Genomic DNA, 27,003 nt, shown 5'->3' with positions numbered 1-27,003 from the left:
TGGGAAGATTTATTGTTCAATCAAGAATGCAAAGACTGCTTTTGTTTATTTAAACTTTGATGGCTTTTGAAGCCATATCTGGCTTTTTGAGCCTCTGTACTTTACCTGGCCCAAAAAAGCGAGGGGAAGCAGCTGCTTCTCTTGTCTACAGAATTGTCACCTTCAGCTGTCATCTGACCACCGGCTACCCCAGAATACACTGCACTGGCGATCCTGCAGCAGCATGGAGCCAGTTGTTAATATTACGGGGAAATGACACAGGCCAGAGCCCTTATCAGCGTGCCCACACCACTCTCTTCTTCCTGTGTTTCCCTTGTGGGATTCTGCTAAGGAGGGAGCTTTGAGACAGGATGTGCCAAAGAGATGGTGAGAACACTTAGAATTGTAGTTCATCTGATCTGAAGATTAGAACACTTAGAATTTTCGTTCATATCATCATTACCATTTTTTTCTCTTTGTTTATACACAAACCCTGGGGTTTATTGCCCTCTCATTGGAATGCTCTTGTCCCAGTTACTTAGCACACAAATCCCTGAGACAGATGGCTCTGCCTCAGTGGCAGTGGGCCTTATCAGATTTAATATTTGTTCCCTGCAGCCCAAACACAATCAGCAAATTTCCGACACAGAAACGAGAGTTGAAAGTAAATATAGTCTCCAGTGTCTGCAACAAAGAACTCTCCATCATGTGGTTGCCTGGGTTGTGGCTTAATTCTCATGTGGGCTTCTGAGCTCTCAAAATGGGGGAAAGGGATCATTTACTGAGGTCGCCTGGTTCATCTCCCAGCCCCCCAGCTACTCTAATCCAGAGAGAGCCGAGTGCTATTCTGGTCTTTATGAACGACAAAGAAGGAAGCTCCCTAGCTACATGTTGCAGTGTTTAACAGTCTGCGCAAGGAAGCCCTTTTTTTCCGCCCAGCCTGAATCCATCCTGCTGCAGTTGGCACAGCTTGGTACCTGTGGTTTATTCATCATCACTCTTCCCTTCTAAGATACTCAGAGTTGGCAAGAAACATAACATCTACGGGCGAACATTTCTGATGTCATCTTTAGTTACTGAGCGTGTCTGTGATCTGCCAGCCCTTTGATGCTCCTGTCACCCCGCTGCCACTCCCCAGTGAAAGCTGGGACCCAGGTCTGGCTCTGCCCATGATCTATAGCTCTTTCCAGCCTCCTCTCAAGCCCACTCCCCACTCGCAATCTGTCACCTACTGTGGATGCCACTGATCTGGCTAGCGGGCAAGGGAATTGGATTCATAAGGAGCTGCTGGTGTCTGAAACCTGCCAGCACTGTCCTGGGCTATCCGCTGAGCCAGAGGAAGAAGGCACAGCCTGGGTTTGATCAAAGGGCTAAAGCTTCAAACAGCCTCTAAACCTCAGTAGGAAAACGTGTAGGTTTGGGAGTGTGTATGTGTTTATTTCTGAGTGAGTTCCCCTAGGAACTGCTTATGGTTCTATTCTATATGTGTATTCTGTTTGTCCTTATGTCTTTTGATGTGTCTTTTTTTTTTAGACAGAGTCTCACCCTGTCACCCAGGCTGGAGTGCAATGGTGCAATCTTGGCTCACTGCAGCCTCCACCTCCTGGGTTCAAGCAATTCTCCTGCCTCAGCCTCCCAAGTAGCTGAGATTACAGGAATGTACCACCACGCCCAGCTAATTTTCTGTACCTTTAGTAAAGATGAGATTTCACCATGTAGGCCAGGCTGGTGGTCTTGAACTCCTGACCTTGTGATCCACCAGCCTCGGCCTTCCAAAGTGCTGGGATTACAGGTGTGAACCACCATGCCCAGCCTGGTGTGTCTTTTTCTGTGTGTGTGCATGTGTGTGTGTATGCCCCTGTTTGGATGGCCGTATTTGTGGCTATCATTATGAGTGACTTAATGAGTATATATGCATTGATGTCTCTATGAATTCATGGTTTTGGTGTGTGCTCTGGCTTCTTCATAACCAAGTCCATGCAGCTGCTCTGTTCTGGAGTACCTGCCTTCAATTCACTAGCTCCTTCTTGGCCACCTAGACTCTGCTCAAATGTCACCTGCTCCAGGAAGCCTTCATCTGGTTGAATTAGATGCCTCTCCTCTGTGCTCACATAACGTCCTATCAAAGCACCCCTTGTCTCTTTCCCCGACTTGATCCTCTGTCCCCCATTGTCTGAGCTCTGTGTGCCCAGCACTCAGCACCCTGTCTGGCACCCAGGAGATGCATGGGAAATGGTTCTGCAGTGAATGAATAATGCAGCAGTTACTGTATATTAAGTGCTTACACTTACTGTTTTTTTGTTGTTGTTGTTTTTTACATGCACTGTTACATTTGTAAGGTTGACTGAAAGGACGGGGAGGCAGACCCAGAGTCAGGTTTAGCAAGATTATTTCAACATGCCAGTTTGGATGCCTCACCATAGGCAATGAAAGCAGCAGCCTGGCTTACAGACTATGGGGGTCATATAGGGGTTTTGCAGGTAGCCAGGTGCTATTCTAAGAAAAACCAATTCTTTGTTCGTAGGTGCTAACATTCTGCTTAATTGGGTCACCATCCTGGGTTCAAGAGCCGAGTGCACCATATCCTAGAACCCAGGTGCCCTGCTTACAAGGCTTGAGGCTGCTTTTGTTGTGAGCTCAGCTCAGCAGGGGAGAACGGGCAGGGGGTCTATGGGCTTGCCTTGCTGTGACCCTAACAACATTGACTTCTCATAACAACTCTCTGAAGTAGAAACCCTTCATAGCTTCATACTACAGACGAGGAAACTGAGGCTAAGAGAGGCTGAGGAACTTACCTAAGGACACAGTGGCTAATATACGATGAGTCAGGACCTCTAAGTCCAGGCTCTTACCAGTCATGTCAAACAGTCTTGGGTAGGTGTGTTGGTCCGTGGGTGGTCAAGGTTCCCATCTTTACCCAGGGCCTCCTGGGGCTGGGACCTGTGGACAACTCACCTTTCGGCACCTGCCAAAATAGGAAGCAAGAGCCCAAGTGATCCCCTCTCCTTTAAGCACCAGAGAACACAGGAAGGGGACCTTTCCAATCATACCTCTGACCAGGCAGAGCCCATGGGGGTCCAAACTGCAGAGTTGGGAGTGCTGGGTTCTAGTTCTGCCTCTGCAGCTAACTCTGTTTATCCTCCTCAGCAGTCACATTCTGCAAGCCTCAACTGCAAAATGTATAATAACTTCTGTAGAAAGTACGTAGGGGCATGAAGATCATAGGCTTGATTACTTTTAAAAAAGGGGTATTTGAGCACTACTGGGGGAATCCCTGGAAACGAACACAATTCTTCCCTGAGAGCTTGTGAAAATGCAAGACTAGTGCTTATGATTTTCCAAAGCATTTTCTTCCACCAGGTGTTAGGTCATAGCTCCTTGGTCTTTCCTCTCTCATTGTGGTACCTGCGGGGTGCTAGCCAGTGCTGTCATACCCACTCCCCGTTTCCCAGGACCCTCTTCTCAGGAGACTCCACCAGGGCCTCCCTTCCTTGGGCAGCACTGCAGGCCTCTTGGCAAGTCTGGTACCCACTTCTTTTTTTGGGTGGAGTCTCACTCTGTCACCCAGGCTGGAGTGCAGTGACACAATCTCAGCTCACTGCAACCTCCGCCTCCCAATTCAAGAGATTCTCCTGTCTTAGCCTCCCATGTAGCTGGGACTACAGGCATCCGCCACCATGCCCGGCTAATTTTTGTATTGTTAGAGGTTTCACCATGTTGGCCAGGCTGGTCTCGAACTCCTGACCTCATGATCCACCCGCCTTGGCCTCCCAAAGTGCTGGGATTACAGATGTGAGCCACCACACCCGGCTGGTACCCACTTCTTAACCAAAACTTAGCTATTCCAGGTTTTATCCCATTTAAACTGACTTTGTGAAGAGAGATCTAATAATGACCTAATGACTTATAACTGCAGTGAGATTTTTATTTTAACAGATCACAAAATTCTCAGTCTACAAAAATAGTTTTCTGAACCTAGGATATGCATGTTGGAGGAAGAGAGGGAGTCAAAGTTTTGTCTTTAGAGCTGCAAAACCAGAATTTATTGTTTTGTTAAAAATGTACAAATATGGACGAGTATATTTAACAAGTAACACCCATAGTTTAACCAACAAACGTGGTCAGTTGGCTTTTCCAGCCCTCATTCTCCAGCCTGTGTGTTTTCTGATCATCGTAGCACAATGTGTGTGTGGCATTCCATGTTGCTCCAGAGCTTTCATGAGAATCAGTGGTCTTGGATGCATAGCGGTCCCATGAGTATCATAATTGCCTAACCAGTCCCTGTGGCTGGACATTTGTGTGGGTTTTTGCATTCTCCTCCTGCTCTGGCCCCAAAATAGATGTCTGTGTTCATACAACCATTACCTTATGTGAAATTATTTTCTTTTTCTTTCTTTCTTTTTTTTTTTTTTTTTTTTTTTGAGACAGAGTCTCACTCCATTGCCAGGCTGGAGTGCAATGGCATAATCTCGGCTCACTGCAACCTCTGCCTCCTGGGTTCAAGCAATTCTCCTGCCTCAGCCTCCTGAGTAGCTGGGACTATAGCCGTGCGCCACCACACCGGCTAAGTTTTGTATTTTTAGTTGAGATGGGATTTTACCATGTTGGCCAGGATTGTTTCGATCTCCTGACCTCGTGATTTGCCTGCCTCAACCTCCCAACGTGCTGGGATTACAGGTGTGAGCCATCGCCCACGGCCAAAATTATTTTCTTTGGGATAAATTCTCCTGATGTGTTTTGTTACTTTAAAATCGTGAACTTCAGTCTTCAGAGCTGCGTGCCTACAGAGGACAGTGGGACAGAAGAATCCCAGGGCATGTTCAACAGGACTGGGTCTTCCTAAACCCATGTGCCTATATTTCTGATGGAGTACCAACCAGGGGGCATGTTCCCATCCCCAACAAGTCACAAGCCTGTAACTGACAGTAGGACACTTAAGGTCAAAGGCCTGGATGAGGCCTAGACAGTGAGTCTGGGGTAGTGTTTTTGATATCACCCAGGTTCACGTTCACCTGTTGTTCCCTTACCAGCATGTGACCTGGGGCCAGCCACTAACCCTGCTGAAACTCCTTTTTTCATGTATGAAATGGGGCTAGTAATGGTACCCTCCTCATTCGGGTATTGTGAGGACGGAGTTTTGCACCTGATAAATATTGTCTCCTGTCCCTTCTTCCCCTGTAAAGTCAGATCTCTCCCTGAAGCCTAATGTTAAGACCCAATTTGCTTCTCACAGCCCACTCCCGCCCTTCCACCTTCGACCGCCTCCCTTCGTCCTCTTCTCTCTGCCTCTCCCTCTAGCACACTGGCAAATGAGACACAGAGCCTGGGTAGGGCCTTCCTCTCACAGTCTTGCACGCATCCCTTGGTGGTCTCCCTGTAGCTGCTTCCTGATGCCCCCAACAGACACAGACCCCCGTCCCACAGAGCACGGGAGAGACACTGGTGAGCAAAACCAGACAGCTCCAGGGAGAAGTGAGGACTGGCATAGAGAATCTCTGTTAAACTGAGAGGCCACCATCAGAAAGCTCTGATCCAAGTTCCAGGAATTCCTGACTCTAGAGAAAGACCTCCACTGAGAGCCCAGGCCCTCTCCCCCTGATCCTGGTCAGGGACGTGCCCTAGACTCCTTCTCATCACTTTGTTCCCATCCCTCTTTACCTGCAGTGGCTCCCACACCCTGCCAAATAGCATGCACAGTCCAGGGCAGCGTTCAAGAAAGATCAGAGTTCTGTCTTCACGGAAATATTGATGTGGCTCTGCTCGGAAGCAATGGATTAATCAAGATCAAAGTTTTCCTGGGAGTTATTGATGAATTCGGAAATAGACACACTGTTGTTCCCTGGTATCTTTAGCAACAATGTTAAATGTTTGTTTCTCTTCATGGTTGCCATCTGAGAACTTGCTGGAAATGCACAAGAGAATCTTAAATTTTAACAGGAGGCCCTGGGAGCCTATGAGACTCATGGGCTTGGGTCTGAAATCTATTCAGTCTCTTATAAGTGATGAGCTCCCATCTCTCTCCCAAGAGCTCCATGATGCCATGTTTTCCACTGGTCTTTTCTGCTTAGAAGTCGCTACAGCACAGGCTGTTGGTGAGTTTGGGACAAGGGAGCTGCTGATTCCATTTCTGTAACAGGGAATATGCACCATGAGACTTGTTCTACCAGTTCAGGTTTTAGCTGCCTGTGATTTGCTCTGTTTATTCTTGCTCCGTTCAGAATGCTGCCCCCTGGGCCTGTGGCCATGATGCTGAGAGTCATATTTATGGACCTGAGGTTAGAACTGGGCCCGATTCTGTTCCACTAAGTGGAAAGATGAACAGGGTGTAAGCAACCTTCCCTGTAGTTAGAAGAATGCTTAGTTGGATTTATCAGTCTGATTTTTCACTCATAAACAATTGCACAAGCCTTTGTAAGTATGAGGGGTCTTGTAATAATCATGGTCAGGGTCCATTATGGCACAGTGATCGTGTACTGATGGTGGTCATTTTGCTGGCAATGACAGCCACCTCTGAATTTCTCTTTCCAACAGACACAATTTCTCGGTGTTTACTTCGTCTCATCCCAAGAGTTCCTTGCCAATGCCTATGTCTTAGCCGTGCTTCTGTTCCTTGCCCTCCTACTGCAAAGGACATTTCTGCAAGCATCCTACTATGTGGCCATTGAAACTGGAATTAACTTGAGAGGAGCAATACAGGTACTTGGATGATAATTTTTTCACTTCACCTTGAGAACCATTATTAGGAATAATGTCCACAGGTGTTATTCATCATCATGGACACTCAAGAATAATTCTGCTATGAATTTATTTTTCGTTGCCAGTTAATAGTGTTTTAAAACAGTAACCATTGACAAGGCAGTGTGGGATAGTGGAAAATGTCTTGAGCCGGACTTGGGAGCTGGAGTAGCTCTGGCTCTGGTTCTGCCTTGGGCTCGGTCTGAAAAGCCAACTGCTCAGCCCTTGGCATGAAAGTGGCAGACATCACGAATTGATCACAGCACTCTTTCTGACCAGGAATAAATGCAACGTTGGAATCCTCTCTACATGGCTGTTCCAGAGTTTTGCTACCAGACAGTCTTCTTTAGGCATGAAAAAAGGAATGTGCTTGCCATACCAGGTCGAGATAGCCTCTAAGACAGGGTCCCCTCTAAGATGGTGTATTGGTCCATGGCCTCTTGGGCACCGGGCCACACAGCAGAAGGTAAGCAGTGGAAGCAAGCATTACTGCCTGAGCTCTGAGCTCTGCCTCCTGTCAGGTCAGCGGCTCCATTAGATTCTCGTAGGAGCATGAACCCTATTGTGAACTGTGCATATGAGGGTCTAGGTTGTGTGTTCTTTAGGGGAATCTACCTGATGATCTGAAGTGGGAGTTTCATCCTGAAACCTTCCCCCCTTCCCTGGTCCATGGAAAAATTGTCTTCCATGAAACCAGTCGCTGGTGCCAAAAAGGTTGGGGACCACTGCTCTGAGTTCTATTTGAGTTCTTAAATCTTGCTCACTAAGGAGCATGACCTATTTGGTCAGTTGGGACACTTAAGTCTAGGCTGTTGGTCCTGCCTTTGTGGCTTTCTTCTTAGAGTTTGTTGGAAAAATGATCAAAGCCAGGGAGTATTCAGGGCCCCTTTGAAGAGGGTGAGGATGAGAGTTGTCCAAGTCCCAGAGTTTTCACTAGGATTTTGGTTCAGCTATCAGACTAGAGACATCCTGTTTGAGAGTTGTTTAAATGGGATAGAAGTTTGTTTATTCTTCACATGGAGTCAGGGCTGACGCAGGAGCTACACAATGATCAGGGACCTGGCTTCTTCTGTAATGTTGCTCTGCCAGCCTTCTTTTGTGACTTTTGTCTCAATGGTGGCAATTGAAACTGCCACTATATTTATATTTAAACCAGCCAGAAGAAGGGACAAGAGGAAGGAACGTGTCTTTCTTTTAAAATCATAATGCTCAACTTGCATATATCTTATCCCATCCCATTGGTAAGAAATTGGCCAAGTTGCCATATCTAGAGAGGCTAGAAAGCTTGGTCTTTCTTCTTGATAGCTATATACGCAAGCTAGAAATTCTTGGTGCAAAGAGGAGAATGGGCATTTAGAGTAAGTAGATGCAGCTATGCCTAATGATTTCTATGAAGTCATAGTAAAACCCTGAAGCTCCCTCATTCTTCAAGAATGTTCCTCAGAATCATTAACATTGGTCATGTGGGAGCCAGGATCAGAAACTGCAGAAAAGGGACCAAGAAGACAAGGATATATCTTGGACTAGGAACGGTGTCAGAGTTCAAACTCTGGTTATCTTGAAATAGCCTGTGTGAACAGTGCCCTGTGAAGTTGTGCAGTGCACAACCTTTACAGCTGTATATGGCAACACTGCCCACCCCCAGTGTTTTCTCACTGGGAAAGCAGAGCATTCCCTCAGGAATGTCATTATGTGACAATAGCAGAAAGAGCCCAGGAAAATCTAAGACCTTCTGAGACTCACGGGGACCCAGAGCTGGGAGAAACCCAAACTGTCGCCCAGTTCAGAAAATCTCTCTAGAAATCCCAGCCTCTGCTCAGACCCCTGCAGTGACAGGCAGACTTGCACCACCACAAACAACAACCACTTCTGTGTTTGGACAGTTTTGTAATTAAATCTACTTACTGTGTGTATGTCATAAATTACCTACCAGCCAATATTTTCCAAGTACTCTAAAAGAGCCAAAAATGTTTTTTTAATGTGTTAGCATATAATTATTTTTATCAAGCTGTTTGAATCTTTTGTGTTAATAAGAGAGATTCATTACTATGACACAAAAAGGAATCACTGGCATTAATTATAGAAACAAATTAGGAGGGCTGGGCATGGTGGCTCACACCTGCAATCCTAGCACTTTGGGAGGCTGAGGTGGGCAGATCACCTGAGGTCAGGAGTTTAAGACCAGCCTGGCCAACATAGTGAGATCCCCATCTCTAATAAAAATACAGAAATTAGCCGGGCACGTTGGTGCATGCCTGTAGTCCCAGCTACTCAGGAGGCTGAGCTTGAACCAGGGAAGCAGGGGTTGCAGTGAGCCGAGATCATACCACTGCGCTCCAGCTTGGGCAACAAAGTGAGACTTCGTCTCAAAAATAAAGAAAGAAAGAAAGAAAAGAAAAGAAACAAATTAAGATGAGGAAATAAAAAACCTTTCTTCCTTTCAGAGATTTCCAGAAAATTTATCCTTACAGATGAGAGTCTGTGTCTTCAGGGGTTTGAGAATAACCACATTTTGTGCATAAAAAGTTATTAAGCACAATTCCTGAATTATACATATATATGTATATATGTGTGTGTATACATGTGTATGTATATATGTGTATGTATATGTATATGTATATATATATATAAACACACACACACACACACATATATATATATATATATATATATATATATATATATAGGCTCTCGGTTGTGCATTTCTGTGTATGCTGGTCTTCACTCAATAAGGCTTTATTTCACAGATTACTTGGTGTCCCTATTTCACTGAAACTAGGTGATTATCTTTTAAAGCTTCGTTTCGTATAACCTAGGAGGTATATAGATTTGTTTAAAAATTTCATTGCCATTATTTTAAACCTTACCCACGGTATATATAAAGTCACAGAAAGACATAGAACAGGTTCCCGCTTTAAGAAAACCTGACCCACAAAAATCGTGGGTTTACACAAAAGAGGAATTAAGGGGTGGGAACCCACCTTACAACAGAATGAATAATAGAATTTCATCCAAGAGCAGGCATCCCGAGGACATTTAAAACCCAGATGCATTTTTCCTTGTTCAAGAACACATACCCAAAAATTGCAGTCTTTCTGGGAGGCACAATCACTCTGCACATGAAGATTTTAGGTTCAGAGCTCGGGGGGCCCATTACCACATCTGCTTTCCGTCTGCCCTGTGAGGGTCCTTGAGGTGTTTGCACTCTGGGGTTGGTGCTGGGGCTGACTGACCCTTGAATCATGTAACACATCAGACCTTCCAAAGCCAAACCTTTGTTTTGTTTCAAGGCTCATTTATGACAGGATTTGGTCTCAGAGCAGATCCCCTCCCCAGGCTGGAGATGGCCACTTTAAACAGATGGCCACCCTATTTCATCATTTTTCTGGCTCTGATGTGTGTTCTCCACTGGCCTCTGGTAAATCAAGAATACAGCTGGACATGGAGATCTGCTTTAAAAAATAAAGAACTGGCTGGGTGCGGTGGCTCACACCTGCAATCTCAGCACGTTGGGAGGCTGAGGTGGGTGGATCACCTGAGGTCAGAAATTCAAGACCAGCCTGGCCAATATGGGGAAACCCCATCTCTACTAAAAATACAAAAATTAGCTGGCCATGGAGGCGCGTGCCTGTAACTCCAGCTACTCCAGAGGCTGAGGTACAAGAATTGCCTAAACCCAGGAGGTAGAGGCTGCAGTGAACTGAGATCACACCACTGAACTCCAGCCTGGGTGACAGAGTGAGACTCTGTCTCTAAATAGATAAATAAAAATAAAAATAAAGAACCAATTAAGTCCTGTCCATGGGAAAAAACCTTGCTTGCTGGGGAAGTAGCTTTCTGTGCTCCTCCTTTGAATAGTGCCTCTCTGACTTACTCAATCTGTAACAAAGCCCTTTACCTCCCTGAGCCTCTGTTACCTCATTTGTAGGTTGGAACGGTGATAACAGTACCACCTTACAGAGCTGCTCTAGGGCATCATGGGGACTGTCTGAGAAACCTCTGGCACACTGTAACAGGTGACATCTGGGGTGGTGATGATGATCAGAATGATGATGAATGTGAAATACTCTACTCTCATTTCTAGACCAAGATTTATAATAAAATTATGCACCTGTCCACCTCCAACCTGTCCATGGGAGAAATGACTGCTGGGCAGATCTGTAACCTGGTTGCCATCGACACCAATCAGCTCATGTGGTTTTTCTTCTTGTGCCCAAACCTCTGGGCTATGCCAGTACAGGTACCGGATGTGCTGAGGGGAAGGGAGGGGGGCAGCAGGACACACAGCTAGAATCTGCTGGTCCATGGCCAGTGACTAGGAGCGCCTTGTCTTCCACTCCGTGCTTGCCTGTACCTTCCACACACTTGGCTGTACCACAAGGGATACCTCTGGCTCCCTCCTGTCCCATACTCTGCAAGTACTGGCCATCTCTCTTAATGACCAGAGAAGGCAGTATTATGACCGCTTTAAAAATGGAGTAAACTTTACGAACTATAGAAAAATCAAGCCGAGTGCAGTGGCTCACACCTGTGATCTCAGCACTTTGGGAGGCTACGGCAGGAGGTTCACATGAACACAGGAGTTCAAGACTGGGCTGGGCAACACAGTAACACAGTGAGAATCCATCTAGAAAGAAAGAAAAGTAAGAGAGAGAGAGAGAGAGAGAAGGAAAGAAAGAAAGGAAAAATCATATGTGGAACACTTACAGATCTTAAAAGCTATGTTGTAGCAAAATAATTACGTTGAAAAGTGTTAATGATGTATTTTTTAGCAAAGAGAGTAAGTTAGTATGTTGTATGCTTACTATGAAACTGGAATATATGTTATGTATACACTTGTACAGATTCACACACACAAAAGAATTGAAAAACCACCTGGTGGGATTATAAGTGATTTTTATTTTATGTGCTTCTAAATTCTCTATTAAGCATGTGTTAGTTTTGGAGATTAAAAACATGATATTTTTAGCCTAGGCAGCAGAGTGAGACCCTGCCTGTACAAAAAATTAGCTGGGGGTAGTGGCTCACACCTATAGTCCCAGCTACCCAGAGGCTGAGTCGGGAAGAGTACCTGAAGCCCAGGAGGCAGAGGTTGCAGTCAGCTATAATAATACCACTGCACTCCAGCCTGGGTGACAGAGCAACACCTTGTCTCAAAAACAAACGAACGAACAAACAAAATCATGGTGCTTTTAGCCAGATATGGTGGTGTGTCCCTTTAGTCCCAGCTACTTGGGAGTCTGAGGTGGGGGGATTGCTTGACCCCAGGAGTTCAAGGCTACAGTGAGCAATGACCACACCCCTGCACTTCAACCTAAACAACAGAGAGAGACCCCTGTCTCTTAAAATATAAAAAATAAAAACTTTAAAATGTGGTAGTTTTTAAAGCAAGACAATCTTTGGAGCTGGCTCAAGAAGAGGTACATTCTCCCCCAACAATAGGAGAGTCATCAGCGTGGTTTATCTGACCTCAGCCTTCATGTGCCCCATCTCCCATCCAGAGCTCTTCCATAACAGAGTCTGAGGCTGTCCTATGCCTGGGAATAAATCTTCACTCTAGTGTTCAGGCCAGAAACTGAAATCCCAGACCCATTCCCACAAGGGCGGCAGGTTCCTCAGGGAGAACTTGATGCAGCAGAAAGTATCTGCCTTGGGTGAGACAGGCTGATTCAAATACCTAACCTCTCTGAGCCTTGGTTTCTTCGTCTATGAAATGGGGAGGATGCCTGCCCTCTGGAGTTGCTATGGCAATTCAGTTAGAGAATATAACACAGCCGGCAGAGTCTTCACTTCATAAATATCAGATCCCTCTAACTTGCACACATATGGGGTGAATGAGATGTTACCAATCCAGAATCCATTGCTTCTCGGGATAAAGACTCCGTAAACCTTCATCTCCAGTGATTTGTATTGGTCCTCCTTACTTGTAAAGCTTAGAGATAAAAATATTAAAAGAAAATAAGGGGAGAGGCTCCCACAGGGACACAGCTAGACAAGATGGGACGGAGGGAATCTGATGTTCTTTTTTATGGGAACAGTCATATATGCCATCCCCTATTACCACCTACCCACGCCCAGACTGCCCCGCTCCGTTCTGCCAAGACAGATCAATGACTACAAAAGCTACAGAAGGGCCTGAAGAGCTCATCTAGTTCAGCCACCAATCAGCCTTTTGTGCACAAGACTCTCTAAGCTGGGTGTGGTGGCTCATGCCTGTAGTCTCAGCCACTCAGAAGGCTGAGGTAGGAAGATGGCTTGACCCCAAGAGTTCGAGTCCAGCCTGGACGACATAGTGAGACCTCATCTCTAACACAATTTTTTTGAAAACATGAAAAATGAAGATTTCTGACCATGCTTCTCTCGTTAGTTAACACTTTCGGCTGCGAGGGCCTGGAGCAGAGAGAGACAGCCTGGGAGGACCCTAACATGTACACTGCACTCAAAAGCTTACAAGACACTTTCTGTTGTGTCCCGTAGAACAATATGTTTTATAAGATTTTGTCAGTTGAGCACGGTGGCTCACGCTTGTAATCCCAACACTTTGGGAGGCCAAAGCGGGCAGATTACCTGAGGCCTGGCCAATATGGTGAAACCCCGTCTCTACTAAAAATACAAACATTAGCTGAGTGTGGTGATGTGTGCCTGTAATCCCAGCTATTCAGGAGGCTGGGACAGGAGAATCACTTGAACCCAAGAGGCAGAGGTTGCAGTGAGCCGAGATCACGTCACTGCATTCCAGCCTGGGCAACAGAGTGAGACTCTATCTCAAAAAAAAAAAAAAATAGATTTTTGTCTAATAAACCTGCTGCATGGTTACCATGACTAGTACTGACAGTGTTTGTTGCATGTGCATCGTTGCTAATAGTGCTAACTAGTACTCACTAACAGCCTTTGCCCCATGCCTGGCCTTGGCCCAGCCCCTCTCACTGTGTTTTAACCCTTGCACTTGTGGTAAGGATATATATATTTTTTTTTTGACATTGTCTCGCTCTGTCGCCAGGCTGGAGTGCAGTGGTGCAATCTTGGCTCACTGCAACCTCCGCCTCCTGGGTTCAAGCAATTCTCCTGCCTCAGCCTCCAGAGTCACTGGGACTATAGGCGTGCTCCACCATGCTCAGCTAATTGGGATACTTATCTCTATTGACTTCTTACTTTTGCTCATTTATCATCAGGTGTCCTTTGGTTTTCTGTTTTTGCATACCTTTACCACTTATAAATTTGACCAGCACTCAAGAACCAGTGTTACTCCTGGGAGGTGATACAATCCCAGCCCCATGGCAAAGAAACTCACGTGGTTAGATTCTGTGTGCGCAGCCTGGTTAGCCACAAGACACACAAGGCTTTTTATAATATTGACATTAGTGCTGAAACCCTGTTCCCGTGTAATCCCTGAGGATTCTTCTTGGTCACATGCACATAGCTTTATTGAGATATAACTCACTCATTTAAAGTGTACAATTCAGTGGGTTTTAGGATACTATATTCACAGAGTTGTGCAGCCATCATTACCAATATGGAAGTTTTCATTTCCCCAAAAAGAAACCCATGCCCACTGGCAGTCACTCCTCGTCTTCGCCCCCAGCCCTTGGCCACTGTTAATCTATGCATACTTTTGAAAGGCTAGTGAAACTTTCTTAGAAAAATAAATGCTTGCTCAAACATTTTGGTTGCAGTTTCAGGGGCTTCGTGGGCGCTCCCTGACATTTATCGAGAACACCAGGCTAAGGAATTTAGCTATAATGGAGGACTTTGTGTTTCCCAATCTCATGAATATCAGAGGTCCAGAGAGGACAGGGACCTTACCCTGGGTCACGCAATGAACCAGTGGCAACACCCTACTCATATATCTCCTTTATGTGGTTCCCCTGGGACAGAGTTCCCGTAAGGCTTTTTCATTTGTTTTCGGAGAGGAGGGTAAGCCACCCTGTATTGATCTCCAACGACATGCCTGCCACAGTTCTAGGTGCTTATCATGGATGTTCATGTAATCGTCACAATAGTCCTGCGGAGTGGACGGAATCTTGCAGAGCGGGCATTATAATCACCATTTTAAAGATGAAGAAGCTAAGACTCAGAGAGGTTAAGTAACTTGCCCAAGATTTCACAGCCAAGGGCTGGGACCTTCGAACTCAGGGCCACAGACTCCAAAGACTATGCCCTGTCTGCTACACTAGATTGTATTTCTAACCTGTGAATAGGAGACAAAATAGTCCTTTTATTTCTCACACTTGCTTTGCACACTCAGAATCCCTGATTTCCAGTGTTCTTCCCCATGAGGGCCATTCAGACCTGTGCAAAGGACCAAGGAGTCTGGGGAGTACCAGGGAGGAGAGGATGGGGAAGCATGAGGAGGAGCCAGGGAACAGCAGCTACTGCAGCCCCAACCCCCACCCCAGCTGCTGCCAGTCCTTTGGAGGTGGCGTGGGTGCAGGCACCGACTCACATGGTGCCCTGTTAGTAGCTTTGGGGTGCCATGGGAGCCTTCTTGGTGTCTAGACCAACCCAAGCTGGCTGAAGAACACCCTGATGTCCTCCATTTGAGCAGAGCTAATGAAGGACTGGATGCCAGAGATAAGTCCAGAAGGGGGATGGTGCAGGGCAGGCTGGGGAAGAGGGTTCTTCATCTCCTAAGGTGGTCCTCTGCCCATCTGTGCCAGCACCTAACACCTGTCAAACACTGGGAGGCAGGTGGTGAAGGGGCCACTTCCCAGCCTCTAAGATGCCTGCTAAGCCAGGAGGCACCCTGTGATTAAGTTACGGGGCCTCCCACTTACTCCTCTAACCTTGAGGCGGTGCTGAGCTTAATGCCAGTCTGTGGTAGGGCTCTGGGACTACAGGACCAAGGCAAGCAGTCTTTTTTCTCTCTCTCTTCTTTTAGATCAGGAAGCTAGCACATCTGTTCTTCGAGAAAAAGCCCCGTATTTAGAGGCGTCTGCCTTTGAAGGCAACCTGAGAAACTGTCATCTTGGCACTTTGGGGACTGGCAGTTTTCACTTCTCATAAATATTCAGAAGTGGGCAGTCATTTACATAAAGCTAGACGCAGAAGGAATTCTGTTTTCAGATTTACCTGGCAGATTCATTTAAAAAAATTAAAGAAACCAGGAGCATAAAAATGAAAAGCAAATTCTCAGAACCCAGGCTGGTTTCATCTGGCATGGATGCAGCAACTTTGCCCCTTTGCTCAGGTATTACATTTTTCCAATGATAGTGAACCATCAGCCCTGAGAGCCACCAAACAGAACAAAAGGTGCTGTCACAAACATTGTGCAAACTTAGCTCTGAGATTTCCATCTGGAAAATAGACTGGAGAGAGTTAAGGCGTTAGCCAGCCTTTCAGATAATGCAGTTAGTTACCAGCCCGGCAACCCTCTGCTTGTGTGAGAGCCCATTATGCTAATCTCTTTATGAAATTGCTTTGTTTCCCCTCCTTCCCTGCACCCCACTCCCCAAGACAATTTGCAAACCTGTGCACCAAGGCATGTCTCACTCCAGGGAACTGGGGAAACGGGGATTTTGCCAATAGCGCCTGGCAGGGCAACCACCAGGTCAAAGGGAACTCATCCCCATGAACCCTTCCTCAGATCATCGTGGGTGTGATTCTCCTCTACTATATCCTTGGAGTCAGTGCGTTAATTGGAGCGGCTGTCATCATTCTGCTGGCTCCTGTCCAGTACTTCGTGGCCACCAAGCTGTCTCAGGCCCAGCGGAGCACACTGGTGAGTGTCCAAAGGTGTATGTGTTGTGCCCCCCTTCCCCTCCTTCCTCCGATAGCAGCAGGTCTCCTCCCAGACACTCACACTGTCATTGACTTTGACTTTGAGTAGGTAGGCCCCTTCACCTGTCCAGGCCTCAGCTTCTTTGTCTGGGAAATGGAGTTAATGGGGGAGGGGGCTGCCACCCTGTGGGGAGAGGAGCCGAGCACAGTGGTGACAGCATTGACACCCAGGCCTTCCTCTCGGGCGGGGAATGGAGCAGAAGCTCCATCTGACTCATCTCCCCTCTGACTTGGGAACCCCTGCAGGAGTATTCCAATGAGCGACTGAAGCAGACCAACGAGATGCTCCGTGGCATCAAGCTGCTGAAGCTGTACGCCTGGGAGAACATCTTCTGCACGCGGGTGGAGACGACCCGCAGGAAGGAGATGACCAGCCTCAGGGCCTTTGCCATCTATACCTCCATCTCCAGTGAGTTCAACCCACGCAGCCAGCCCTGGGTGCTGCTGCCTACATGCAAGGAGAGGGCTCGGGTGAGGGGGTGCGGGGACAGAAGCAGGAGCCTTCAAGATTATCTGACTCAGTGAGAGAGCCTCAGACTGGCTCTGATAGCTGAGCTCCCAGAAATCAAAGCACTCTTCATTCATTTATCCAGAGACATGCACGGAAAGCCTGCTATGTGCTGGACACTGTGCTGGCCTTCAGATTACAGTGATGAGAAGGACAGACAAGGTCTCATTCCTCATGGAACTGATATGTTATTGACAGGGAGCAGAAAACAAGTAAATGACCACAGTTTTGAACTCTCCTAAGAATGAAGACTTTTCAGTAAGTCAGATTGAGCTATCATCACCCTAGGGAAGCTCCAAGAAAGCTTCTACCCACTTGGGGCCATGCAAAAGAAAAAGACTAGTTGTCCTCAAATATCAGAAGCCCAAGCTGAAGGTACTCACTGGTGTAGGGACTGAATTTATATTAGCCAAGTAGTTTGGGAACCCCAAGCCAAGGAAAAAGAAAAAGGTTAAAACTGGTAAAAATCCTAGAGTCCCACATACTTAAAACCATTTTACTGAGAATATAGAACTTTTTTCTTTTTTGAGATGGAGTCTCACTTGGTTACCCAGGCTGGAGTGCACTGGCCCAATCCCGGCTCACTGCAACCTCCACCTCCCAGGTTTAAGTGATTCTCCTGCCTCAGACTCTCAAGTAGCTGGGACTATAGGCGTGCACCACCATGCCCGGCTAATTTTTGTAATTTTAGTAGAGATGGGGTTTTGCCATGTTGGCCAGGCTGGTCTCAAACTCCTGACTTCAAGTGATCTGCTCGCTTCAGCCTCCCAAAGTGCTGAGATTACAGGCGTGAGCCCCCATGCCCAGCCAAGAATATGGAACTGTTACGGCAAACACTCCTGTTGAACACTGAGGAACTAAGAAAGAAAGAAAGAAGGAAGGAAGGAAGGAAGGAAGAAAGGAAGGAAGGAAGGAAAGAAAGAAAAGAGGAAAATGTATCACCAGAGTGAAAGTCCGCAGATGCAAAAAAAATAGAATGAGTCTCTCAAAGCCTGTAGATGATAGAATAATTTAAGACAGAAAATAAAATAAGTCTCTTTTATGTAATTAAAAAGCTAAAAGAGGATGTAAAACCCACAAGGCCATATAGGAAAGTATTGAGAGAAAAGAACCAAAAGATTTTTTAGAAATTGAAATTTTAGTTATTGAAATTAATTCTGTGAACAATGGTTCCCCGGCCAGAGTGAGGGCTTATGGAGGTCAGGTGATCCACGGAGTCCTGGCCCAGGTTTATGTCAGTTGGTCTCGTGGCTCCGTGGACCCATCCCATGGTGGTTACTTCCCAAGCGCATAATTGGGATGTAGATATTTAGCAACCAGCTGACTTCACACTAGTTCCCTGACCTGTCCAGTCTAGGAGTCGTTATGGCCAAATGGAAGCTGCTGCAGAGAAGAAAACAAAAAAGAAACTAAAACCTGCTCAGTGTCCAGGTTACATGAATGAGCAGAGCTGAAGGGAGAATCTGTGACTTCGAAGACGGATGTGTGGGGATTACACGGAATGTGGCAAGGAGAGTAAGTTGGTAGAACCATTTTACAGATGAGAAATTAAGGCCCAGAGGGAGTGTGTTCCTCAGGTCCCTCCTGAGATTAGCAGCATGGCTCTGACTAGATCTTCCAAAGTCTCTTAACTCCCGGCCTCCGGCTATTTTCCATAAATTGCTGGGGGCCTCTGTGGGGTGAAGAAGATTTAGGCTACCACAGGATGCCATTATGAGGCTATTTTCTCTTAGGAGGAAAAAATCTCAGGGCTCTAACAGGAGTAGAAAATAGGCAAGGAGGCCAGGCGCAGTGGCTCACACCTGTAATCCCAACACTTTGGGAGGCCAAGGCAGATGGATCACCTGAGGTGACGAGTTCAAGACCAGCCTAACCAAGATGGAGAAACCCCGTCTCTACTAAAAACACAAAACTAGCCAGACGTGGTGGCGCGGGCCTGTAATCCCAGCTACTTAGGAGGCTGAGGCAGGAGAATCGTTTGAACCCAGGAAGCGGAGGTTGCAGTGAGCCAAGATCGTGCCATTGCACTCCAGCCTGGGCAACAAGAGCGAAACTTCGTCTCAAAAAAAAAAAAAAAAAAAGAAGAAGAAAAAGAAAATAGGGAAGGAAATTAAGAGAGGCTACTGACCACCTCCTCCAGCTAAAGTTGGTTCTTTTGGTGTCAGGAAGAGACACACCTGGTCGGGGACGGAAGGTGGTAATGGAGGGGATGCTGGTAGTATCTCCCAGATAGACTCATACAGCAAGCCTCATGGAGAATGAGATGGTCACTCAAGTCATCTGTGTATTCTTGGCATTCTTGCTGCCTAGAGAGAGGGTCTGATGGAGCTAGGTGGCCATCAAGGTGTCCTGCTCCCCAAGACAATTTGGAAACCTGGGCAGCAAGGCATGTCCCTCTCTAGGGGACTGGGGAAACATCCCACAGCAGTGTTCTCACAGAATAAGACTGGCCGTGAATACCCCAAGTGTCCAGCCTCCCTGTGTCCAGCCAGACCATGGCGTCCTATGCCTCAGGCAGGGAACGTGATCCAGGCATCAGTGGCTAGGCCCTTTACCATACATGGCACAAGCCATGTGTTTTATGCAGAAAGTCCTGCAAGAATTTGATTTTCTCAGAATGGAGCTGTGAGCCTGGCAGGCAGCCACTGTTCCCTGGATTATTCACCAAGACGCTCCAAGTTCCTGGTGTCTCCCCGTTAGCCTCATCCCTGACCCTGTGGTGCCCAGAGCCTCCAAACACACTCAGGCTAAACATTCCATAAACAGGGGAAATTGGGAAGGAACATGTGGGGAGCTTAAAAAAGCCAGTGTCCTCAGCCCCAGGCCCACTTCAACCTTCTCTCTGTCAGTTCTGCCTGCCCCTGGGGGCTGGTTATGTGAACAGTAACCCCTCACTTGTGTACAGGTTTAGAGACAGTTCCCAGTAGTCAGAACAGCTGCCGAGGTGAGTGAGGGCTTCTCCCAGTAGCCAGGGGATTTCCTCTCCCTGCAATGACAGGGTAGGGTGGAGCTGGCTTACTATTGCTGAGATAGAGAGAGGGAAGGGAAGCAGCAAGGAAAGTGAGGGCACCGGGTCCCCAAGATTCCTGGCACAGCAAGCAGTGAAGTAGGGGCAGCCTCAAGTCATATAGTGGGGGCAGGTGACATCTGCTTTGACTGTTCCTAAGCGATATGTACTCATTTCCCACCTTCCAAACTGCAGCCCGGGACACGTTTTCTTATATAAATAGCATCATAAGATGCCTGTGTTCCCAGGCTAGCCCACTGAAGCCTACCTAGTGGGCGCTTATTGTCCTCCAGGGCCCCCAGAAGATAAGCTGGCTTTGCGATGGGCCTGGGGCCGGGAGGACCAAGGGACATGCTGTCAAGAGCTGAGATGACTCTGAAAAAAAGTAAGGGGCTCTGGAGCCAAGCAGGAGCCGGCCCAGGACCCCTCACCTGTCCAAGTGACCTAGAGAGAGAAACAGAGCAGCCCAGGCTGGTCCCTGGAAGAGGGCGGTGGAGGATGGGAAAGGGAAGAGCCCTTGGGGAGAGCTTTGAAAGTCAAGTGCTGTTTGCTCAGTGTGTTTGCCTTTCCCAGGATGTGTTTTTTTTTTAACTCTGTTAGTCAGCAGTGGGAGGGGGAGAGAGACGGGTGGTAGGGTGCTGGGTACCTCCTGGCTGAAGGCATATGTTTTGAGTGCATGTTCATTTACCTCCTCTGGACTTCCTGCCTTCTGTTACCAGGGATCAAGACACAGGTCATTAGGCGTGAGGACATCAGAACATCTCTTGTTCTGACCCCTGGCGCCAGTCTGAGTCCTGACACTGCAGAGGAGCCCCAGTCACATTTCCTGTTGGGGCCCCTCCTGGTGATGCTTCGCTTTCAGTCTGGCGGTCCGTATGTGGCACCGTCAGACTTCTGGGCAGGCGGGATTACCTGTGACTCTATCGGATGGTCTCGCCGTCAGTATCACTGAGAGCAGCTGTGTCTGGAGCCCTGAACTGGTACAGGATAAAACAGGGGGCTGAAAAGGGAATGGCCACAGTTTCTCTGGCATCAAAAGTGACATCCAGAATTGATATTTCCTCTTGAATAAAAATAGAAATGTAAGTTGCTCAGTGGATGTTGAGTGAGCCCTATTCATATGCCCCGCCCTGTGCCAAGCACGAGGAAGGAGGTAAGGGAAAAACCCTAAGATGTGCTCCCTCTTCTCAAGGAGTTTACACTCTACTGAGAAGTCAGAGCTAACGTGCACAGAACAGTGTGGCGGCAAGAACAGAACTGTGTGGCCAGGTCGGTGCTGGCTGCCTAGGCGAGCGTGATTGCATTTAATCCTCATAACAGTTTGGTGAGGTGTATTGCTCTATTGTCCCCTTTTACAGCAGAGGGGACTGACTCTCGGTGAATTGAAATGTCTCAGTGAGGTCTTCCACAGTAAAAGGCAAAGCACAGAGAAGGATGTCCATGAGGGCTGGACAGAATGAAGTGGCAGCATATCGAGTGGTTGCCTGATAGGACCGACGACCCCTTTGTCCTCAGATACAGAGGAACCACCTAGACCAGGCGTCCCCAAACTTTTTACACAGGGGGCCAGTTCACTGTCCCTCAGACCGTTGGAGGGCCACCACATACTGTGCTCCTCTCACTGACCACCAATGAAAGAGGTGCCCCTTCCTGAAGTGGGGGGGGGGGCGGATAAATGGCCTCAGGGGGCCCATGCGGCCCGCGGGCCATAGTTTGGGGACGCCTGACCTAGAGTTATGCTGCTCCTTCAAGGAAAAAATGTTCACCCAGAGATTCATGTAGGGGAGATATGGGCTGTACCTTGCAAGACAGTGGGATTTCAATGAGTAGAAGACAAAGTGGGAAGATGCTGGAGACAAGTGCTGTGGTCTCTTCCTTCGGAAGTCAGTTCAATAGTTCAATCCTTTTTTTTTTTTTTTTTTTTTTTTTTGAGACGGGGTTTCGCTCTTGTTACCCAGGCTAGAGTGCAATGGCGCGATCTCGGCTCACCGCAACCTCCGCCTCCTGGGTTCAAGCAATTCTTCTGCCTCAGCCTCCCTAGTAGCTGGGACTACAGGCGTGCACCACCATGCCCAGCTAATTTTTGTATTTTTAGTAGAGACGGGTTTTCACCATGTTGACCAGGATGGTCTCGATCTCTTGACCTCGTGATCCACCCGCCTTGGCCTCCCAAAGTGCTGGGATTACAGGTGTGAGCCACCGCGCCCGGCTTCAATCCTTTTTACCTTGCAGAAGCAGCATAACTCTAGGTGGTTCCTCTGTATCTGAGGACAAGCATTGTAGAGGTGACAAAGGGGTCCTAGGTCCTATCAGGCAGACACTTGATATGCTGCCAGTTCATTCTGTCCATTGTGCGACACCCATTCCAGAGCCCTTTCCCTGTGCCAGGCTCTATGGAGGTCCTGGGTGTTAAAGAGGAAGCAGGCATGGCCCTGGCCTTCCCAGTCTTGTAGGAAACTGACCATGCTCATGAATAGTGTCTTTGCATGTGGTCAGAGCCACAGGGTTAGTTCCAAACGCACCTCTTTCTCTTTTGTGTTACTTACCTGGCCCTGAGTCTTTTTGTTTCTTCCATTCACTTTTTGTTTTAAACAAGTATTTCCTGTTCACCTTCTGTGTGCCAGGCCTGGGGATGCAGTGGGAGAAGACTCTGTCCTCAGTGGAGGCCCTGACTCAGAACAGGCTGTGGAGAGAAACAACATGACCAGGATACGTGGTCCCCCTTCCTTCCCCAGCATCTCTGAAATTCTTTTTGTTATTGTTGTTGTTGTTTCTGAGTCTCACTCTGTCGCCCAGGCTGGAGTGTAGTGACGCCATCTGTGCTAACTACAACCTCTGCCTCCCAGGTTAAAGCAATTCTCAGCGTTTTGAGTAGCTGGGACACACAGGTGCCTGCCACTATACCTGGATATATATCTGTATTTTTGTATTTTTAGTAGAGACAGGGTTTGGCCATGTTGGCCAGGATGGTCTCAAACTCCTGACCTCAGGTGATCCACCCACCTCGGCCTCCCAAAGTGCTGGGATTACAAGCATAAGCCACCTTGCCAGGCCTGAAATTCTTCAATATCTACCCACCCTTCTGCCAGTTGGTGCAGCCACAGTGGGCTGCTTATGCATATTCTGGCCTGGCTTGGTGGGGAGCGGGGCTGAGAGAGAGCCAGGGCACCCATCAATTAAGGAGGTAGAAGTCAGTCTGACTGAGATGCCTCCTGCCACACTTCCTCAGCTGCCAGCAACAGACACAGTTAACCTGATTTCCTTCTCCCTCTGTTGACTGCACTGACTATTGGACTGAATGGGAAATAGCCCTGTGCACTTCAAAATACATTTCCCCTCCTGCAGGTGCATCTTGCAATTAGGCCCAAGCTGTGAGCCTGCACGCTCCTCCCCTGGCCCTGCACAGGCAACAAAGCTGAAGTTAATCAGAGGTACAAATGGCTGGCTGGGCCTCCCTGACACAAAGTTTCTGAAACATGTAACAGTGCTTTGGAAATGAAAAGCTCCTAGTATTGCAATGCCAGGCTGGCGCCCATAAGGGCCAGACAGTATTCGTTAGGCAAAGCCAGGGGGAGTGGATGATCTGATCCCAGCTCTGGTTTGTTGATTTGTTGCCTTGTTTTATATTTTTTTGTTTCGGGCAGGGGTTGGGGATATGAAAAACTGACACAATTGTTTAATGTTGTAGCCCCCAGAACCCAGCACAAGGCCTGGAACAGGGAGACCCTTTTCGAATGGATGTCTTCTTTTTTTTTTTGAGACAGAGTTGTGTGCTTGTTGCCCAGACTGGAGTGCAATGGTGCCATCTCAGCTCACTGCAACCTCCGCCTCCCGAGTTCAACTGATTCTGCTGCCTCAGCCTCCCAAGTAGCTGGGATTACAGGTGCCCACCACCACAACCGGCTAATTTTTTTACATTTTTAGTAGAGATGGGGTTTCACTATTTTGGCCAGGCTGGTCTCAACCTCCTGACCTCAGGTGATCCGCCCACCTCCGTTTCCCAAAGTGCTGGGATTACAGGCATGAGCCACCGCACCTGGCCTTGAATGGATAAGTCTTAAGGGCTATTTTTGGAGAGGATTTTCTAAAAAATACCCACGTCTCTACACTATTGCAGAAGGGCTTTCAGTTTTGATGGCAGCCTTTCAGGCCAGCCTACATGCAACTAAACTTTGCCATAACTGCATCACACTTACACAAGAAGGTGGTTTTATAATCCTGTTTCACTTGCCATTATTTAACAGTTCTTCCTCCTTAACATTCAAGATCTGAGCACTATCACGTTCTTTTTGTTTTTGTTTTTCTTCTAAATCAAGTGAAGGTGAGTCACTCACCTTGAGCCAGAGTTGGACAGAAATCTATTCTTGGCCATATTCCCCGCTACCCCTCACTACCTTGGAACCTTATAGAACTTTATGTGGTTCAGGAAAACGAGGGCAAAGGCCTCAGATCTTCAACCTATGACAGCTGTATGCCCAGCTCCCTGCCTTCCTGTCTCACTCCCAACTAGGGCACAGGACCGACTACTGTGCTCAGAGAGGTGCCAGAGCCTGTAGCACCCCCAGACCTCCCAGGTCCAGCCACAGCCACCGCAGAGCCCAACAAGATGGTCTTCAGAGAGACCTTTAAAATACAAGCAGCTGATGATTCCACTCTCCCAGCCCCGGCCTTGAAGGGGATCCAGAACTCTCTGCACAAAGGCCATCCTTCAAGAGGAGAGTGAAAGAAATGGAGAATCACACTTTCATTCTTTAGTGTCTCCATATAACACCCAGAACCGGGCAGAAGCTAATTATATCAGAAGCATACTCCATGTTGCTGCATCAGCTTTGGGATGTTCATTTTTAAATTTATTTATAGCTTGTCTCATTCCTCAAAGGAGTCCAGGCAGCTACAAAAATAAAGACAATAAAATTGAAAAAAGTTAAATTAAAAAAATTATGACCAGGGAAAGTATGCAGTAGAATGAAGTGTCAATTATCACATTTTCTGACTGCAAAATCTCCCCCACAGCTGATGCATCATCATTTACTAAAACAGCCTCTCTCGTTGGACATGTTCAGTTCATTTCGTTTGGGGTGGTTTGTTGCTGTTGCTGTGGTTGTGGTTTTGTTTTATTGAATTTTGTGTTAGCTGCAGCTAATACCATCTTGTGGATGGCTTTGTGCTGCTCTTGAATGATTACTCAGGATAAATTCCCTGGAGACGGATTATAGGATCAGAAGGTCTGAACTTTTGTGTGGCTCTAGCTACAAAGCACCAGATTGCTTTCCAAGAGCGTTGTAGCAATTTATAATCCAACACCCAGCCTATGCTTTGGCGAGGAGTCAAGCCCCAGAATGTGAAGGAGGGGTCTTGGCCTGGAGCGGGGGCTGAGGGATGGTTCACAGGACTGCCTCCTTATGGGTTATTTATGGGGATGGGCCAGGAGGAGCAAAGGAGAGGCCCCTGCCTCTCGTTGGAGTGACTGGCCCTACAGGGGAGGGGCAACGCTACCTCGAATTTAGAACTATATGGTTGGTGATGGATGGTCAAGGTCTGATGGGCATCCTCCTCCCTCTCCCCCCAGCCGGTAATGGCCACACTATGTCCTATGTCCCAGATCTGGGTCCCTTATGCTGTGGGAACACCAATAATATACTCTTCTGCCGGAAATGGTGAGGGAGGGCTGTGACATGGTGGCGGGCACCTGGAAACCATCCAGCCTTCATGAGGAAGAGCAGTTAAAACACAGTCACGTATGATGTTGGTATTGATTAAAAGCTTTATGGGCAGAAAAATTCGCCATCTGCCAGGGCTCCAGCCATACATCCTCCATGAGACCGAGACCTCTCCGAAGGCAGGGGCTTTGTCCTCCTCATCAGATTAGAAATTCCCTAAGGTTGGAGACAATGTCCTTCCCATCTGCTTGAGCACTCCTAAGGGCATGTTTTCTGTCTCCCTATCATACCTGGAACTTCCTGGGAGCATAGTTGTTCCTGTCTCCTTCCTTAGACTGGGAATTCCCTGAGGGCAGAGGCCATGTCCTTCCACCCCATTGGAGTTCCCTGAAGTTGGGGACCACATCTCTGATGTACAATGCTTTGTATATACTGGCTGCTGCAGGATTCTTGGAGTAAATGGGCAGTCAGCTTCTTGGAATGATATTGACCATCTGGACTTCTTCAGAGTGTCAAAGACTTCACCATTCATTAGACAGGGGCCATGTGCACAGGCAGAGTCCTGGCCTCTGGCTTCTGGCGACTGACTCCTGATCCCTCTGCTTTAATTTGGCTAATGGCAGAACCAGACTCCTTTCTGGGATACCCTGGAAGAGGATCCTTGAAAGAAGGATGGGATGGGAAAGTGTCAGCTGGCATGGTTATCTTTTATGCCCTGGGGGGACTGCTCTCTCTGGAAATTTAGGTCTAGGGTAGGGGGACTGTTGAGCATTTCACACCCTAGGCCAGAAGAGGGGTGATGTGTGGAGCAGGGCTAAGCTAGTAGCCCATGTGGTATGATGTCTAGACAGCACCCAGGGCTCAAAGAGCCTGTTACTCGTGTTATCTCCTCTGACCTTGGAAAGAGCTGGGGTATATGAACAAGTATTTATCATTTACAAAAATCAGATGAGGAAACGGAGGCACAGGGAAGGTAAATGACATGCCCTAGGTTATACAACTTATAAGTAACAGGGATTCTGCCCTCCTCTGATATCAAGTCCCACTCTCTTTGCTTCCTGGAGTCCCTATAACTGATCTGAAGGCCACACGTTTAACAGAATAAGGAGGGGGACTCTGTTGCAGCAAACTGCCCCCCCACCTGCACACAGACTCTAAGGGACATCCTGCTTTAAGCTGTCCTTAGTTACTAATACCTCAATGTGAAGGAGTTTGAAATTTTCTCAAGAGCCATGGGAGATTAGGAAGCCTCTAAGCTTCATGGAGAGCCCAGGTTAGGGAGACACAGGAGCCAAAGGCAGAGGAAGGAGTGGCAGCTTAGTGCCCCCAGAAACATG

At 47.5% G+C, this 27,003-nt stretch overlaps 1 protein-coding gene across 1 annotated transcript in view; it reads left to right on the top strand.

Moving 5' to 3' along the window:
- ABCC8 (ATP binding cassette subfamily C member 8) overlaps positions 1 to 27,003 on the top strand; it is an 88,319-nt gene that overhangs the window by 21,429 nt on the left and 39,887 nt on the right. Inside the window, 4 exon segments of the mRNA XM_039470368.2 lie at positions 6,511 to 6,675; positions 10,799 to 10,954; positions 16,298 to 16,432; positions 16,738 to 16,900. Of these exon segments, the coding sequence (XP_039326302.2) occupies positions 6,511 to 6,675; positions 10,799 to 10,954; positions 16,298 to 16,432; positions 16,738 to 16,900 (619 nt within the window).

This window comes from Saimiri boliviensis, chromosome 6 (assembly GCF_048565385.1).
Source record: "Saimiri boliviensis isolate mSaiBol1 chromosome 6, mSaiBol1.pri, whole genome shotgun sequence".
In the NCBI taxonomy this organism is placed as follows: Eukaryota; Metazoa; Chordata; class Mammalia; order Primates; family Cebidae; genus Saimiri; species Saimiri boliviensis.
The sequence above is the reverse complement of the archived record's forward strand: the minus strand, read 5'-3'. Positions and strand labels throughout refer to the sequence as shown.